This window comes from Diceros bicornis, chromosome 24, assembly GCF_020826845.1.
Source record: "Diceros bicornis minor isolate mBicDic1 chromosome 24, mDicBic1.mat.cur, whole genome shotgun sequence".
In the NCBI taxonomy this organism is placed as follows: domain Eukaryota; kingdom Metazoa; phylum Chordata; class Mammalia; order Perissodactyla; family Rhinocerotidae; genus Diceros; species Diceros bicornis.
The window spans coordinates 38,540,765-38,557,195 of NC_080763.1; the positions used below are offsets into that span (position 1 = coordinate 38,540,765).

The 16,431-nt window shown below is 38.2% G+C and overlaps 1 protein-coding gene across 1 annotated transcript in view; it reads left to right on the top strand.

The window, feature by feature from the left end:
- The window catches only part of GOLGA5 (golgin A5), a 38,143-nt gene extending 23,775 nt beyond the window's left edge, over positions 1 to 14,368 (top strand). Inside the window, exons 7-13 of the mRNA XM_058567580.1 lie at positions 155 to 325; positions 2,786 to 2,914; positions 5,428 to 5,526; positions 7,638 to 7,863; positions 10,695 to 10,800; positions 12,205 to 12,268; positions 13,894 to 14,368. Coding sequence (XP_058423563.1) covers positions 155 to 325; positions 2,786 to 2,914; positions 5,428 to 5,526; positions 7,638 to 7,863; positions 10,695 to 10,800; positions 12,205 to 12,268; positions 13,894 to 13,974 — 876 coding nt within the window. The 3' untranslated portion in view covers positions 13,975 to 14,368. The remainder of the gene's footprint in view (positions 1 to 154; positions 326 to 2,785; positions 2,915 to 5,427; positions 5,527 to 7,637; positions 7,864 to 10,694; positions 10,801 to 12,204; positions 12,269 to 13,893) is intronic.
- Positions 14,369 to 16,431: the final 2,063 nt, after the last annotated feature.

Here is a 16,431-nt window from a genome sequence, read left to right on the forward strand (position 1 = left end):
TTTATCCCAATGGATTTAACAATCTGTGGGTTTTCTTTGATGGAGAATATAATTGGAATATTTCCGTAGTGTTTTAGTTGGTGTATGGTAGATGATACTCATCATAAAAGCTAATCTCTGCTTTGCTTAAAGAGTATTTCTTTTTTTATAATAGTCTAAAGAAAAATTGATAAACAGCTTAAAGGAAGGATCTGGTTTTGAAGGCCTAGATAGCAACACTGCTAATAGCATGGAGATAGAAGAACTTCGGCATGAAAAGGAGATGCAACGGGAGGAAATCCAGAAGCTGATGGGTCAGATGCATCAGCTGAGATCTGAATTACAGGTAAGGTTCATTATGGTTCAGCTTTAGAGACAACCATTTTCACCCAGCTATTATTAGCAGTTCGAGAGGTGATGGAGTCTGTATTTTGGGGTAAATGTATTAGTGAAATAACATGTGAAACTTCTGCTGGAATATTAGTCACCTTACAAAAGTAATTCTGAAGCAGTAGATTTCTTGTCTGTTGATTGACCGTCAAGTTATGGGAATAACAAACATAGGTAACAGATTCATTCATTCAGCAGACACTTACCAAGTGCTGCCCTGTGCAGGCATCTTCTAGGCTTGGACTTGCAACAGGGAACCAGACAGAATCTTCCTGTGTGCATCTTACATTCTGGTGGTTAAAAACAAATTAGATGTAGGCTTGTCTGTAAAACTGGGCTGTTTTCTGGTATTAGAATGGGCTCAGGAATGGTCTTTTAATTATGGTTTCATGCATAATCTTATAATTTATAGTTTATGTATAATTACTATATTTAATCTACTAGTAAATTGGGCTATTAAATTAGATGAAACATAGGGTCTTTAACATAAATATCATCAGAGGGTCTCTGAGGATGAGAAGATAAAATGCAGGGTAACGAGCCATCTTTTAAAAAAAATTTTGAGAAGAATATCCATTCATGCAATAACTGAGCAAATTATTGATTTGTGAGATGTGTGTGAACTACAAAGGAAAGTGTGGAAGTTGTGAGGATAGGATATCTTGTCTAGAGCACAGGCTTGAATATCAAACAGATCTGGATTTAGATCCCGTGTGTGGCATGTAATAGATGAGTTAGCTTGCACAAAGCACTCCATCTCACTGAGCCTTAGTTTTCTCATCTGAAGAATGCAGATAAACAAAGGTTCTCTTGAGGATAGAGGATAGGTGTAAAGGGCGTAGCATTGTTCTTGACATGCAGTAGGCCCTCAGTAGTAGCTGCTGTTATTTCTGGATTCTTTTCTTATTGGCCAAATAGAAGGAGGGGTAACGTCTTTTGTCCTCATAGTCTTTAAAGTAGGATTCTTTTTCTGTAAATAATTTTTAATTCCAAAGAATTTAGTCCAGTAAACTTAGAAATTGAGTAGATGCTAATCTTATTCATACCTCGTTTCATTCATACATGTCTTTTGGGTGAGATTATGAAAAATATGATTTATTTTATTTAATATCTCATCCTTACCGCAACGTCATTGATGACATTGACCTATTTTCTTACCCTTTCTCAAGAAGTTTATGAAATCTATAATAAATATTATAGTATTAGGTCTAGTAAAATGGGAGAATTGTTAATAATTATAATAGCTATCATTTATTGAGCACTTACGTGCCAGGCATTGCATCGAGCTCTCAACATATAACCTTTTGTTTATTCCTTACCGTAACTGTGTAAGAGAGGTGATAGTCTCATTTTACAGTTTGAAGAAATGTAGCCATGGAAAAGGGAAGTAACTTCCCATGACTAGTAAAGTGGCAGAGCCAGGATTAGAACCCTCATCTGTCTGATTCCAGAATGTGTGTTGTTAACCACCGTGTGTACTGCCTGCCTCTCAAAAATTCGTTTGATTTAATCAAATTGATGACAAAGATTAATCTACCATTTACTAACCCTGAAAACTCAATGGTAGGGGGAAATAATTGTACTTATTGCTGTTTTCCTTTAAATCCACAGAGTTACGTGACTATAGACTATTATACTGTGATTATCTGGGAGTATCGTTAATCTATGAGTTCTTTAGAACAATATGTGAAGTTTGTGGGGATGAATATAAAACAGAATGTACCAAAAGATAAAAGGCAAAATTAGGATGCTGATTTTAATCTCATATAGTACTATATGAATGGATTTATGCTTAACCTGTATGGGGAAAATAGAACTATGTTCCTTGCCACTACTAGATTTCACAGGAAATCAGAAGGTGGTTGTTGAGTTTGAAGAAGTGATAATAGTGCCATCAACTGAAGAAGTTAGAGTGAGAAATATGGGAAGATGTAAAAACAGATAATAGTAATAATAAAAATAATAGTAAAAATAAAAAAATAATATGCTAACCTCAGGTGAGAAAAGTTATATTCTTACTATGTATTGATTGCTTATGCACACACACAAAAACTAATTATAGCCTGCAATTTCAGGGGACTAATGCAGTGAAGCCATTTTTGAAGTTACATTTCTGTTCTTTTAGAAGTTGTTAGCTTTTGAATAGAGATATAAGTCTCCCAATGAACCGCTGTCTCCTCATACTCATAGACCAAATGATGTATGTGTGGCAGCGGCTGTACTATCCTCTTTATTTCTCTCATCATTTGCCATATTGTGTGATGAAGTGTCAGTTTGTATGCTCCTTTTAGGCTGAGACCATGTCTCTCTCATCTTTATCCCTCCAGTGCCTGCTGAGCCCAGTTCATGGTGCATGATGACAACTTAGTAAATGTTGAACTGAATTGCTATCACATGTATGGTTCATCTTTTTAAGGATATGGAGGCTCAGCAGGTTAGTGAAGCAGAATCAGCAAGAGAACAGTTACAAGATCTGCAAGACCAAATAGCTGGGCAAAAAGCAGCTAAACAAGAACTAGAGGCGGAATTGGACCGACAGAAGCAGGTAAGTATTTTAGGTTGATAATCACCAGGGAAGACTCTGTCCACTGCGGTCATATGAGGAGACTTCCCAGTAAAGCAGCTTACTGAAATTCGAACAGAGTGAGCTCAGGGTGTTAATGGTAGATGGTCCCTCCTACCTTATTACTACCCCATCCTCCTCATTGTTTATGTGTTTGTTTTTTAACAGATGACAAATAGAGGCACAAAGCAATTAGGAGATTTGCTTAATATCACACAACTAATCAGAATAGGATAGAACCCAGGATCCTGTCTCAGAGTTCTTTCTGCTATGCTGTCTGTATTTTATTATATCCTCTTGTCAGAGTATGTATGTATAGAAAACTTAAAAAACATCAGTTGATTTTCATATTTTATTACATTTGTGCTTTCTAGGAACAACAGTAAATACTCTTTCATAGAAATATGTATACAACATTAATGCCATATTAGAGTACTCTTTCTGAGATAAAATGCTTATACAGACTATTCTTACAAGTTATGTTTAAAATTATATTTCATTGTTCAATCAGCAGTTGTCTGCTCCCCAAGCCAAATTATTCTACCTTAATATACTTATCTAGTAGTTTAAATATTAACACAGTTCAACTTGCTTACACCATATTTTCAGAATAAGATTCTATATCTAATATTAATAACATCTGTAATTTACTGAGTATTGACATTGTTATAGGCACTTAGTATACGTTACCTTATTTCATCCTCACAGTAAAGTCAGTATTCTCAGGCCGGCCCCGTGGCTTAGCGGTTAAGTGCGCGCGCTCCACTGCTGGCGGCCTGGGTTTGGACCCCGGGCGCGTACCAACGCACCACTTCTCCACCCATGCTGAGGCCGCGTCCCACATACAGCAACTAGAAGGATGTGCAGCTATGACATACAACTATCTACTGGAGCTTTGGGGGGAAAAGAATAAATAAATAAATAAATAATTATAAAAATAAATAAGTAAAGTCAGTAATCTCTTCATTTTACAGAAGAGAAAACTATTCTTATAATTCTCAGTGCATTGCTTCTAACATTTTCAGCTTTACATATTTATTTTCTTTAAAGATTTTTTTCATTTGGATTTATCATTTCTGAAACAGGTTCTTTTCTCAGCGTTTATTTTTATTATGAAAGTAGTACGTAAAGCTGTTTCCTGAGTATTAAGAGAAAAATTCACCAGGCAGCAGCCTGCAGGGTGCGTCATAGGCTGTTTAGATCATTTAGTGATAAGATTAGCTGTCCTTTCAGAACTTGCCTTTTAGTTTATTCAAGGAGCTGTTATGCGTTAAACGGCAAAAACTTGACGTTCCTGATGGTGAGTGAGATAATTTTCATTTTACTGTGGCAGATGGTTTCACCGCGTCCACTTCCAGCGCCCTTTTTTAGAACTAGGGAGTTAAGTAGAGGAAAGTGGAGCTGAGTGGAGCTGTGGGCTGTTTGCTTAGTAGTCAGATGTGCTAGATGCGAAGTACTTAATCTTGGGATTAAATAGTCCTGCAGTGCTCTTTATTAATTTAAGTAATTTCAGCCTTGAATTTTGTGCTAGCCTAGAGCTGTAAAGAAATCAGGCAAACCTTGTGAATTGTGATTCTCCAACCCTAATTACCCTCCTGATTTTCTCTTTTCTGATTTACATCAGTTTTTTCAGTCTGTAGAATGAGCAGGTTGAACTAAGTGCCTGAAGTAGTCTCCAGCAGTTCACTGCTGCATATCATGTTTGCTTCTTCACACAGCTGCCTGTACGTCCTTTGTCAGCACAGTTAAGCATAATGCTTTTGAAGGTACTGAGTTAATTACTCTTTCTTCCCTGGCACGTGCTTTGCTCTTAAATTCCGACCTGACTCTGACTGACCATAGCCATTATACAAACCAGCAGTTCACTAGCGCAGTTGTTAGTGAATCTGGAGGTATCTCTTTTTTTCTCTCTCACTTTTATCAATGATAGAGCAAAACAGGTGCAAGATATTGCCTGAGACAAGTAACCATATGAAAAGCTGCTCAGCATCATGAATCGTTAGGGAAATGCGAATTGAAACCACAAAGAGAGAGCTACATACCCGCTAGAATAGCTGCGCTCACAGAGACTGGCAGTACAGCACATGTGGGGAAGGACGTGGAAGGACTGGAACTCCTCTGTTGCTGTGGGAATGCAAAATAGTGCAGGGATTGTGACAATAAATCAGAAAACAATTGGGCAGGTTTTCTTCCCTTAAGTTAGACATACGTTTATATGGTCCAGCAGTTTTATTCCTACATATCTACCCAAGAAAGATGAAAAGATGTGGTCACATAGAGACTTGTGCCTGGATATTCATCACATGCAGATTGATACATCGTGCTGAAATATTAACTTTTCATCAGACCCGTCCGAGTCTGTTCATTTAGTCGTTCAGTATATACGCAGCACATATTGATGGAGTGCCTGCTGTGTGTCAGGCACTCTTTTAGGTACTGGGGATGAAATATGGAGCACTGATTTAACTTTTGTTTATTCATGCCTCACTTTATAGGAATTCCATTACATAGAAGAAGATCTCTATCGAACAAAGAACACACTGCAAAGCAGAATTAAAGATCGAGAAGAAGAAATTCAGAAACTCAGGAATCAGGTATGAATCAGCATTCACAACTTGTGAAAAGATACCATTGTAAAGCTCCATTTTTTAAAGGATATATCAGTAAGACCTTCTTTTCCTATATTTTCACCTAAGTTCTGTTAGTGAGATAATTTATTTTCAACCTGATGTAGAATTTTCATCTAATGCTGTTTGAGTCTGCATTTGCTGTATTCAGTGGCTTGCTTCTTATAGAAGTATCTTGTAGCCAGTCACCTGAGGAGATGTGAATTACCCCCAAATTTTGTACCTTCTAACTTCAGTGCTGGTTGTGCTGATTGCCAGTTTCATAGTTGTGGTTTCTCTTTCTCAAGAAAAATCCAGTGATAAATCTTCCTATTAACAATTGATAGGTCTTTCATAAGGTCACCAAGACCCTTTTTTAACTCTGAAAATGTAAAACATAGAAAATAATGTGTGCCTAGCACCTAGATTTATTAGTCTTTATCATTAACTGACAGTCATGTGTTTGCTTACCTGTAATTGTACATTGTCCTTTCCTCCCTTATATTCAGATGATTGACTTAATAAATAGTTGACTCATTGATCATTTAAATAATTTACATAAAGATTGACTAATTCTTTATTTTTTAGTTAGCTAATGACTTAGTTTGAACATGAAAAGTCAAATAATTTTAGTTTTTTAAGTTCTTAGACTTCATAGTAGTCCATAATTTAAAATGTTTTAAAATGTTTCATTTTAATTTTTGTAAGAGTTGGGAAAAGCTAACTGGTTTGTATGTTCGCTTCTTCCTCCCTTGCCTACATTTGTGAAATATTTACAAGTGGTTACATGACTTGCTAGCAGAAAGTCAAAGAAAAGAAAGGAGGATAAACCACAAATTGGTTTAATCCTTAGAGAAAATGCCTATATTAAATATTTATTGAGTATCTACTATATATAAGATACTGTGCTGTTTCTGTTTTTTGGTTTTTTTTCAAAGTGATGGGCCTTTTATTTTTTTTTCCCCCAAGGCCCCAGTAGATAGTTGTATGTCATAGTTGCACATCCTTCTAGTTGCTGTATGTGGGACGCAGCCTCAGCATGGCCAGAGAAGCGGTGCCGGTGCGTGCCCGGGGTCCGAACCCGGGCTACCAGCAGCGGAGCGTGAGCACTTAACCGCTAAGCCACGGGGCTGGCCCCGTGTGCTGTTTCTGTTAATCGAGAATTAACCATAGGAAGATAATCTCTTAAAGATTTTTCATCTAAGTAGAACAGAGAAAAAACTTTGTCTCATAGAAGGAGTTTGACTTACACAATTTAAAAAGAGATCAGCATCTTAGTACATTAAAAAAAAAAACCCACACAATCAGAGAGAGTTAAGATTTATACTAAGTGAACAATAAAAAATGCTGCATCTGCTTATCTTATTACCTTTGGGCCTCCTAAATACTATGTGCAGCAAGCACTGTTATCCTCACTTACAGATGAGGAAACAGATGCAGAGAGGTGTAGCAATTTGACCAGAGTCAGATAGCTGGGAAATTGCAGAGCAGAGAGGAAAACCTCGGGTTGTGGTCTTTGCACTGCACCATAACTGTTGAGTTATGGAAGGTTTTGAATATAGGTCGAGAAGTTTGGACTGTGTCCCTGGACCAGTGCTTTTAAATATTTTTGACCTTGATGCCACAGTAAGAAATTAAGCTTACAAAATAGAAGAAGATGGACACAGATGTTAGCCCATGGCCAGTCTCCCTCAGCAAAAAAAGAGGAAGGTTGGCAGTGGATGTTAGCTCATGGCCAATCTCCCTCACCAAAATAAAAAAAGACAGTTTACATCGTGACTCAGTACTCACACGCACTTACACATTCGAAACCAAAACTGAAGTTTCACAAAATAATACTCTGAGATACTATGTGCTGTGTGCTCTGATACGTCTCATTCTATTCTATTTTTTTTAATGCTAATTGTGACCCACCAAATTGATTTCGTGACCCACTAGTACAGTTTGAAAATCACTTCTGTAGACAGTTAAAGAAGTGTTATAGAGTTTTGAAAAATCAATTAATGCCAGAGTTTACCTATGGGGATATAGTAACATGGTTTCTGTGTTGTATAACTTTGGTTGTATGTTAATAGTTTAATGAACACTTTGCCTTTCAGCTTACCAATAAAACTTTAAGCAATAGCAGTCAGTCCGAGTTAGAGAATCGACTCCATCAGCTAACAGAGACTCTCATCCAGAAGCAGACCATGCTGGAGAGTCTCAGCACGGAAAAGAACTCGCTGGTCTTTCAGCTGGAGCGCCTCGAGCAGCAGATGAACTCGGCTGCTGGAAGTAGTAGTAATGGGTCTTCTATTAATATGTCTGGAGTTGACAGTGGCGAAGGTAACAAAAAAGCATTTCCTTGCCTTAATTTCCAACACTGCTAATTCAAACATGATTTTGAAAAGTTACAGAAAGACCATTTTTATTTGAAAGGAAGCTTCATCCAACGAAGCACCCGCTTTTCCTCAGATGTGTGGCCTGGACCATGCACTGTTTGATATGATCGTTAGTAAACTGGACAGTGGACTGATTAATATCCGGCACTAGTGTGAGACTTGGAGAAAGGAGGCCCAGGGACCGAAAATCATGTTGAAATATGTAGGACACTCAACAAGATGTTGCTGACAAGGCAAATAATTCAGTAGAGAGGGGCTTTCAGGGATCTTAAAGCAAGATTTGCTTTAATAATCTTCCAATCCATAATTATGAATAGAAAACTTAATACATAGTCACATATGTATATCCATAGTCTATAGTTTTTATAGATAAATGTATAGATTCCCAAAATACATAATCAAAAAAATGTTAAAGGGGCGGGCCCCGTGGCTTAGCGGTTAAGTGCGCGCGCTATGCTGCTGGCGGCCCGGGTTCGGATCCCAGGCGCGCACTGACACACCGCTTCTCTGGCCATGCCGTGGCCACGTCCCACATACAGCAACTAGAAGGCTGTGCAACTATGACATACAACTATCTACTGGGGCTTTGGGGAGGAAAATAAATAAATAAATAGATAAATAAATGAATGAAAATAAATGTTAAAGATTTTAGAATAAGCTTCAAGAGATCAGGTTTTTAATCTTAGAACCTCATAAAGTCTACAAAGTAGTCATTCAAGAAATCTCTCCGTTCTTTGGCTTTAAGTTTTTCTTTTAATTCTTAAATTTTTTTTAAATAATATGTTATTTTATATGTGTATTTAATAACACATGGTAGCTGTAAAAAAAAGAGGAAATTAAAATCACCTAATAATCTGTTGTCTTCAGATAACATTTGGAACATCTCCTTTCAGACTTTTTTCCTATATGTGTTTGTAGTATCTGTTTTATTGATTTTCAACTTTTTTAATACAAATAAGTTTTCATAATTATTTTATACAATAATTTATATATTGCTTCATAGAAATCTATCACCTGGAAATGCCATAATTTGCTGAATCAATTCCTTATGGTTGGGGATTTAGATTTTTGCCAATTTTGTAAATAATGTAAGCAGTTCTGGGGAAAATATCCTCTGTACCTGTCTTTTATTTTCTTAGCATAAATTATTAACAATGGAATTGCTGAGTCTATAGGTATACACATTTACTATTTATTTATTTATTTATTTTCCCCCAAAGCCCCAGTAGGTAGTTGTACATCATAGTTTGACATCCTTCTAGTTGCTGTATGTGGGACGCGGCCTCATCATGGCCGGAGAAGCGGTGAGTCGGTGCGCACCCGGGATCCAAACCCGGGCCGCCAGCAGCGGAGCGCGCGCACTTAACTGCTAAGCCACAGGGCCGGCCCCATTTTTTTTTACTTTTTATTTATTTACGTAGGTATACACATTTAAATGCTTTTGGTTTTTGTTGCCAAAATGAGCAAATAATGTTTAAGTGCCTACTTGGTACCAGTTACTGTTCTAGGCATTGGAGATACAGTGGTCAACAAAAAAGACCAAAAGCTCTGCCTTATGGATCATGTGTTCTGGTGTTGCCGGGGAATACAGGTGGAGGAGACAGGCGATAAATGCATTATGCGAGATGGCGATATGTGCTGCAGAGGACGATGAAGCAGAGAAGGGAGATACAGGGTGCCAAGCGTAGAGGTGGGATTGTAATTTAAACAGGGTGGTCAGGGAAGACCTCGTGGGAAAAGTGGCACTTTAAACGTCCCAAAGGAGGTAGGGGAGTGGTCTGTGAGGAGAGCCACAGAGAACTCTTCCAGGCAGAGAGAAGAGCAAGTGCAAAGACCCTGAGGCAGGAGTGTTGCTGACATGTTGCAGAAATAGCAAAGAGGCCAGTGCAGCGGGAGTAGACTGAGTGAGGGGAGAGTGGTGTAAGGGGAGTGCAGAGAGCCTGGAGGAGGCCGTTTACTCTGAATGAAGCGGGAGGACACTGAAGGGTCTTGAATAAGCTGCCTCTGGCTGCTGTCTCCAGAATAGCCTGCAGAGAACTAGGAGTGAAGGCCGGGAGACCAGAGAAGAGCCACTGTGTTAATCCGTGTGAGAGACGGTGGTGGTTCGGACCAGAGAGGGCCTTGTGGGGATTTATTTTAAGGGTGAGCAGACAGAATTTGCTGGCAGATTGGATGTGGAGTTTGAGAGAAAGAAAGGAGTCAAGGTTTTTGGCCTGAGCAGATGGAAGGGTGGAGTTGTCGTGTACTGCGATGGGGAAAACCGCAGGACAAGTATGTTGGCAGCAGGGGCAGGAAATAGGATCATAGTTTGCGGCTTGCTCAGTCTGCGGGTCTGTTAGACATCCAGATGGAAATGATGTCGGTGATTAGACGACTCTCAAATTGGGGGTGGTCTGGGCTGGAGATAGAAATTTGGGGGTCATCAGCGTTGTAGAAAGGGTGTCCAGCCTCTCTCTCGCTGGCGCAGGGAGACAGTGCCCATTAGTATTGACTCTCAGCAACACTTGGTATTTGTAAACTTTAATTTTGACTAATTTCATAGGAAAATAATTTTCTTAGTTTTTAAATTTTGATTTTTTTGGATATGGAAGTTTAAACATTTTATATAATCAGATATATCTGTCTTTATGGTTTCATCTTCTTTGGGTGTAGTGCTTAGAAAGTTGGCCTTGAAAATTTCTTCCATATGTAATATAATGAATATTCAACTATAGTTTTGTTAGAAAGTTGGTTTTGGTGTCTGTCCATTAATTCGTTATTTTCTTTTTTAAACAGGCACACGTCTGCGAAACGTTCCTGTTCTTTTTAATGATGGAGAAACTAATCTGGCAGGAATGTATGGAAAAGTCCGCAAAGCTGCCAGTTCAATTGACCAATTTAGGTAAGCAATGCCAGTAACGATGAGTGATGGACCATCAACTATTTTTGTAACGTTTTCCAGTAGTTTCAATCATAGTGAGTCCCATTACGCAGAGCTGATATTTAAAGTGCCATTTGCCTTATTCCTTTCATGGTATTTCAGTGTCATGAAATTGCTTTAAGAGGTCTGGCAGTGCCTATATTTTATTGAAGATGATTAACCCTGACCATTTCTCTTCTTTCTATAATAAACTCTATTTAAAAACTCATTAAATTTCATTGAGCAAGCCTCTGTCTCATATAAATGCATCCATTAGAATGTTTTATCTCATTACATTGTCATGTTGTTAGAATACAAGATGCTACTGTAATAAATGAACAGTACTCATTTTAAATGTTTTATATATACTACATAAATAGCATATAATTTATATGTTATGTATATTCATAAGTAAACTTTTTATATTAGCAGACACCCACTTTATAAAGAAAATGTTTTAACAGTTTATATATAGCCTTGATAAGGTTCATGTCTAAATAACCTATTAAACTCTTCTGCCTTTTAGTGTTTGAAATTAAACACAGTTTTAATGAATTGTTGCATAATAGAACAATCTTTTTTTTACCTTTTGTGTCAGAATAAAGCAATGGTGTTAAAAATAAGGAGGATGATTTACTAAGATTCCTGAAGCCACAGGCGTAGAATGCTATAGTCTTTATCTCCAAGTTATTAAGCACATCTATTTCAGCTATTCATTTATTCAGCATCCGTAATAATTTTTAGAGAACCTATATGCAAGGCATTGTGCTAGTGGCAGTGACAGAAGCAGAAAGGCATAGAAGAAAGGTGTATTTGCATGTACACATATCCATCGTGATGGGGAAAAAATGTTGCTGAGGCATGAGTAATGAGGTCTAGACGTCCTGTTGCTTCTCACGCTTACTTTAAGTGTTGACTTGAGTTTCGATAGTTTTGTGCCTTTTAGAAGCATGTGTCCATGCAAAAACTTCCAGATTAGCTATTTGCAGGTTAATTCCAAGCAGACTCTTTTTTTCCTATTCATGTGTTCACACTTGCCTTATCTGTTGTAACTTCTTTGGTTTCTAAAAGAAAAAGTATTTAAAGAGGCACCAAGTTCGCCCCCTACAGGTGTAGCTGCAGAATCAAGAGAAGTGGCTTGTGCTAAAGTTTAACAGCCAAGCCCCAAATAATGACAAAAGTATTGGTTTACTACTATGACGTTTCTGTATGGTTATTTCAGGTAATCATTTAACAATATACTATAAAACAATCTTTCTTTTATGGTGGCCACATAAATAGTTTAAATGAATGAAATTTTTAAAAAGATGATTAGATATTGCCACGGGAAGATCTGCTTTGAGTGTAATTCTCTTCTCCTCTTCATCCCCACCGCTATTTGCACAGCATCCGTCTGGGAATTTTTCTCCGAAGATACCCCATAGCACGCGTCTTTGTAATTATATATATGGTAAGTAAATTTGTTTGAAAAAACAACGCTGCACTTAATTTTTAACTAGTTTTTCTTTTTTTTTTTGGCTGCTGCCTAAGTTTAGTGATCAATTTTGAAAGAATAGAACTCAGTTTTAGTAATTATGACTTTTTTTCTTTTTTTTTTGTGAGGAAGATCAGCCCTGTGCTAACATCTGCCAATCCTCCTCTTTTTTTTTTTTTTTTTTTTTTTGCTGAGGAAGACTGGCCCTGGGCTAACATCCATGCCCATCTTCCTCCACTTTATATGGGACGCTGCCACAGCATGGCTTGACAAGCGGTGCATTGGTGCGCACCTGGGATCTGAACCGGTGAACCCCAGGCCACCGCAGCAGAGCACACGCACTTAACCGCTTGCGCCACCAGGCTGGCCCCCGTGACTTTTTTTTCTTAAAGTATGAAGGTAAAGTGACAATTCATTATGTCTAAAATATAAATTGCTCAAAAGTTTTCCTACAATAACATTAACTGTAGTGCAGTTTAATAGTTTACCTCTATTTCTAAGCCCCTCTAATGGTAATAATACAAGACAATTGATTTCATTTTTATCTTGATGTAAAGTTGCTTTAATTATTTCCATGTGTTTTGCTTTGTTTTCTAAAAGGTTCTCAAAGTTGATTTATTTTCTTTCGGATTTCGAAGCTCTTATAAAATGATTACCATAGTTTGGGATGCCATTTCATGTGTCCTGGAAGCCTAAACAGCCCCCTAACTATTCTGAGTGAGGATGTTTAAACGTAGTTGAGTTGAATTAAAACAGGCAGTTTTCTTGAATAGAAATAAAAGCATACTGATAAATTTCTCTGTGATCCACTAGAGGGAAGAGTTAGTCCTTTAAATAAAAGTTTCTAAGAAGAGAAGGATGGAGAGAACAAAAGAAACAAAATGGAATGACATCAGAAAGGATTCAGAATATGCCCACGTCCGGGTTGATTTCCCGGGTGTTGGAGGTTGTGAGGGGCACACGCAGCATCTGTCAGCATGAGATGTGGTGTGGCACACGGCAGAACAGCGAGGCCCTGAGTGGTGGGACTCACATTGTCTCAACACTACCGTGAGGGGGTTAGGGGAAATTGACCACTGTCGGTCCTGTGCTGGACCCTAAATCAACCTCTGAAACCTGATGCATTATTCCTGTCAAGAATGTCTTCCCATCTCCTCTTCACCAAATCATGGCTGAACCCTCTTTCTAAACACCAACCAGAACTCTGTTCTGAAAAGCCTTTCCAACCAACTTCATGTATATCTAGCAGTTTTAATCATGCCATCTACTCTGCATTATAATTCCCTGATTGCTTATTTATGTGTACATGTGCATATTATGAGTGTGTTGAGGACTTCACTCCTCTCCACAGAGAATTCTGTAGGGGCTGCAACTCTGTATTACCCTCCATTGTGCTTAGCTTCTTTGATTGTTCGCACATCTGTTTCTTGATTATTTATCCAGTAAACGTACTGAGCCCCTACAATGTTGCAGATGTAGTGCTAGCCACAGGAATACAAAGGCAAATAAGACGTGGTTCCTGCCCTTGGTGCACTACACAGTGGGCCTTTGGTGAAGACTGATTTATTGGCTAATCCATAAATTGTTTTTTCTTTCCTTAGGCTTTGCTTCACCTCTGGGTCATGATTGTTCTATTGACCTATACACCAGAAATGCACCATGACCAACCAGATGGCAAATGAACTGAACCCAGTTGTTTCAGTGATTGGTTGTCTTTTTCCAGACCTGGGATCTGTAAGAGAGCCAGCTGCCTAGAATTCCTGAGAAGGGTGCACAAGATTATTTTATCACTATAAGCTTTTAACTTTTTAAGTTATTATGCCAGTACTCTGCTACATAAATCTTCCTCTGATTTCCATCAAATGGTAAGAGTTTCTAAAACAGACGATAATTTAACAAGCTAAGCTCTACTTTTTCTGAGGTCAGTGGTTTGGTGTACATATGTACACACAGAGATGCTGGGGTTGTTCACCTCTGTACAGACCGTCCTGTGTTTTAGGTGACACTCATTATGGGTTGTAATCAGGGAAACTAATTGTATTTAGTGATATAAATAAAATGTTTTCTTTTTGATAATTCAGTCTGCTTTTGTATTTTCATATTTAACTTTGCAAATAAGATGTACTTTTTACATGTTAAAGGTCTGTCTGATTGGTATAAATCTTTTTATAAATACATAAATAAAATTTACCATGCATTTTTCTTTTTTAAAATAATAGTTTTTCATCCCCATTAAGCTAGACCTTTCCAGATGTGTTTTAGTGAGTAGAGCCAGAATTCAGCAACTGACGTCACCTGTAATCGCTTCTTAGTGGTTTGCCCCTGCTCCCAGTGTGTGCTCTTCTCTTCCTCTCCCTCCCCACCCGCACCGTGCTATCTCCTTGCGATTCTTACTCACTCATTCATTGTCTTCCTTCGCCTGTTTGCCTCTTCTCCCTGCTGTATCTTGGGTTAGCTTGGGACATCCATAGCCCCTGCTTGTAGCATTTAGGAATCCAATCTGGTTTAGCACCATTTGCATTTTAAAACACTCCAATGCAGAGACATTCTAGAGTTATTCTTTGAAAAGAGACATTTTCTTTGCTTTAAGCTTAGTATAATGTCTGTTTTGGCTTTCCTTTTCATCTGCACTTCTGAATTCTTATTTTGTCCCCAGGGTACTGGTGGTCTCTCTTCACATGGAATTAGTATATGTAGATCTTGGACTGTGCAAGGGTATAGTCCTTCCCATCAGGAATACCTTTGAAGCAGTCTGCTGGTGCCTAACGGAAAACCTGACCAGAGTTTCTATTCTTTTCATTGTTTGTTTTTTGTGAGGAAGATTAGCCCTGAGCTCACATCTGTTGCCAGTCCTCTTTTTGCTGAGGAAGATTGGCCCTGGGCTAACATCCATGCCCATCTTTCTACTTTGTATGGGACGCCACCACAGCATGGCTTGATAAGCGGTGCATCGGTGCGCACCTGGGATCCAAACCTGCGAACCCTGGGCTGCCAAAGCAGAGCTCGAGCACTCAACCACTACGCTGCCGGGCTAGCCTCCAGAGTTTCTGTTCTTAATGATATTTCTACTGTGACTGTAATTGACCTATAAAGTCTTCAAAAGTTTTGGTACACTAGATATATCTTATTTTTCATCAGAACGTCAGAAACACTAGATGTTTCTTATTTTTCATCAGAAAATGGAGTTTTAAAGGTCTTCTTAGATGTGTTTGGGCTTTTTTTCAACTTAGCATGAATAAAAAAGGCAGAAAGTTCCACATCATCTAAAAGTGGATGTGAGATATTGGAAGGTGGGGTAGAGACGTTATTAAATCTATAGGATTTATGTCACAGCTCTTATTCAGGTATGATGGCTATCAGAGTTCAAGCTGTGAAGTCAGGTCTGATCTCAAACAGAATAGTTCAGTCTTGTTAATATCTTTTGAAGGTTTTTCCCCTCTCTTCTAATTTGGAAACATTTCTGGAAAGTGATTAAAACCAGGTACATACTTAAAATGGAAAACAGCACACGTTTCATTGTCGCGTGTTGCCTGACTTCCCGTCTCTGCCTGTACGCCTGGCTTTTGTTGGGATGGCTCTAAATCTTTTGTTCAGTCTTTACACATTCTTGGCTTTGATAGAGTGTTTCCGAGATTATTTTTCTGCAGTTACTTGCATCTTTAATTGAGTTTCAGTTTCAGTATTCTTGACCATTAACAAACAGGGATTTTTTAAAAACTGCTACCATTCACTTATCCTCAAATAACATGAAACCTTCTTGACCTAATTAAAAGGATTGCATGAGAGCTGAATTTTTTTCCTTCTCAATTCAATTTATTCATTTAGACACACATATATACACATATATTATCAGAGCTCTGTACTGCTTTGTATTTATAGCTGTCAATTGGAAAATAAGAATTATTTTGTTATGAGAAAATTTCCCTTTCTCTAGACTTTGTGCTTACCAAAAACTACCATTTCTATTGCTGCAGAACAAAAACTTGAAAAGCATGGGTTTTGGTAAATGTAGTGGAACTAGGCTTACCCTGTTAGTTTTGTAGATGAGGGAACAGAATGTCTGGGTCTGGGCAGTCTAGCCTTAGTTTAAGAAGGCTGACATCCAGCTCACCCTTTGGGGGGTGAAACCGAACTGCAGT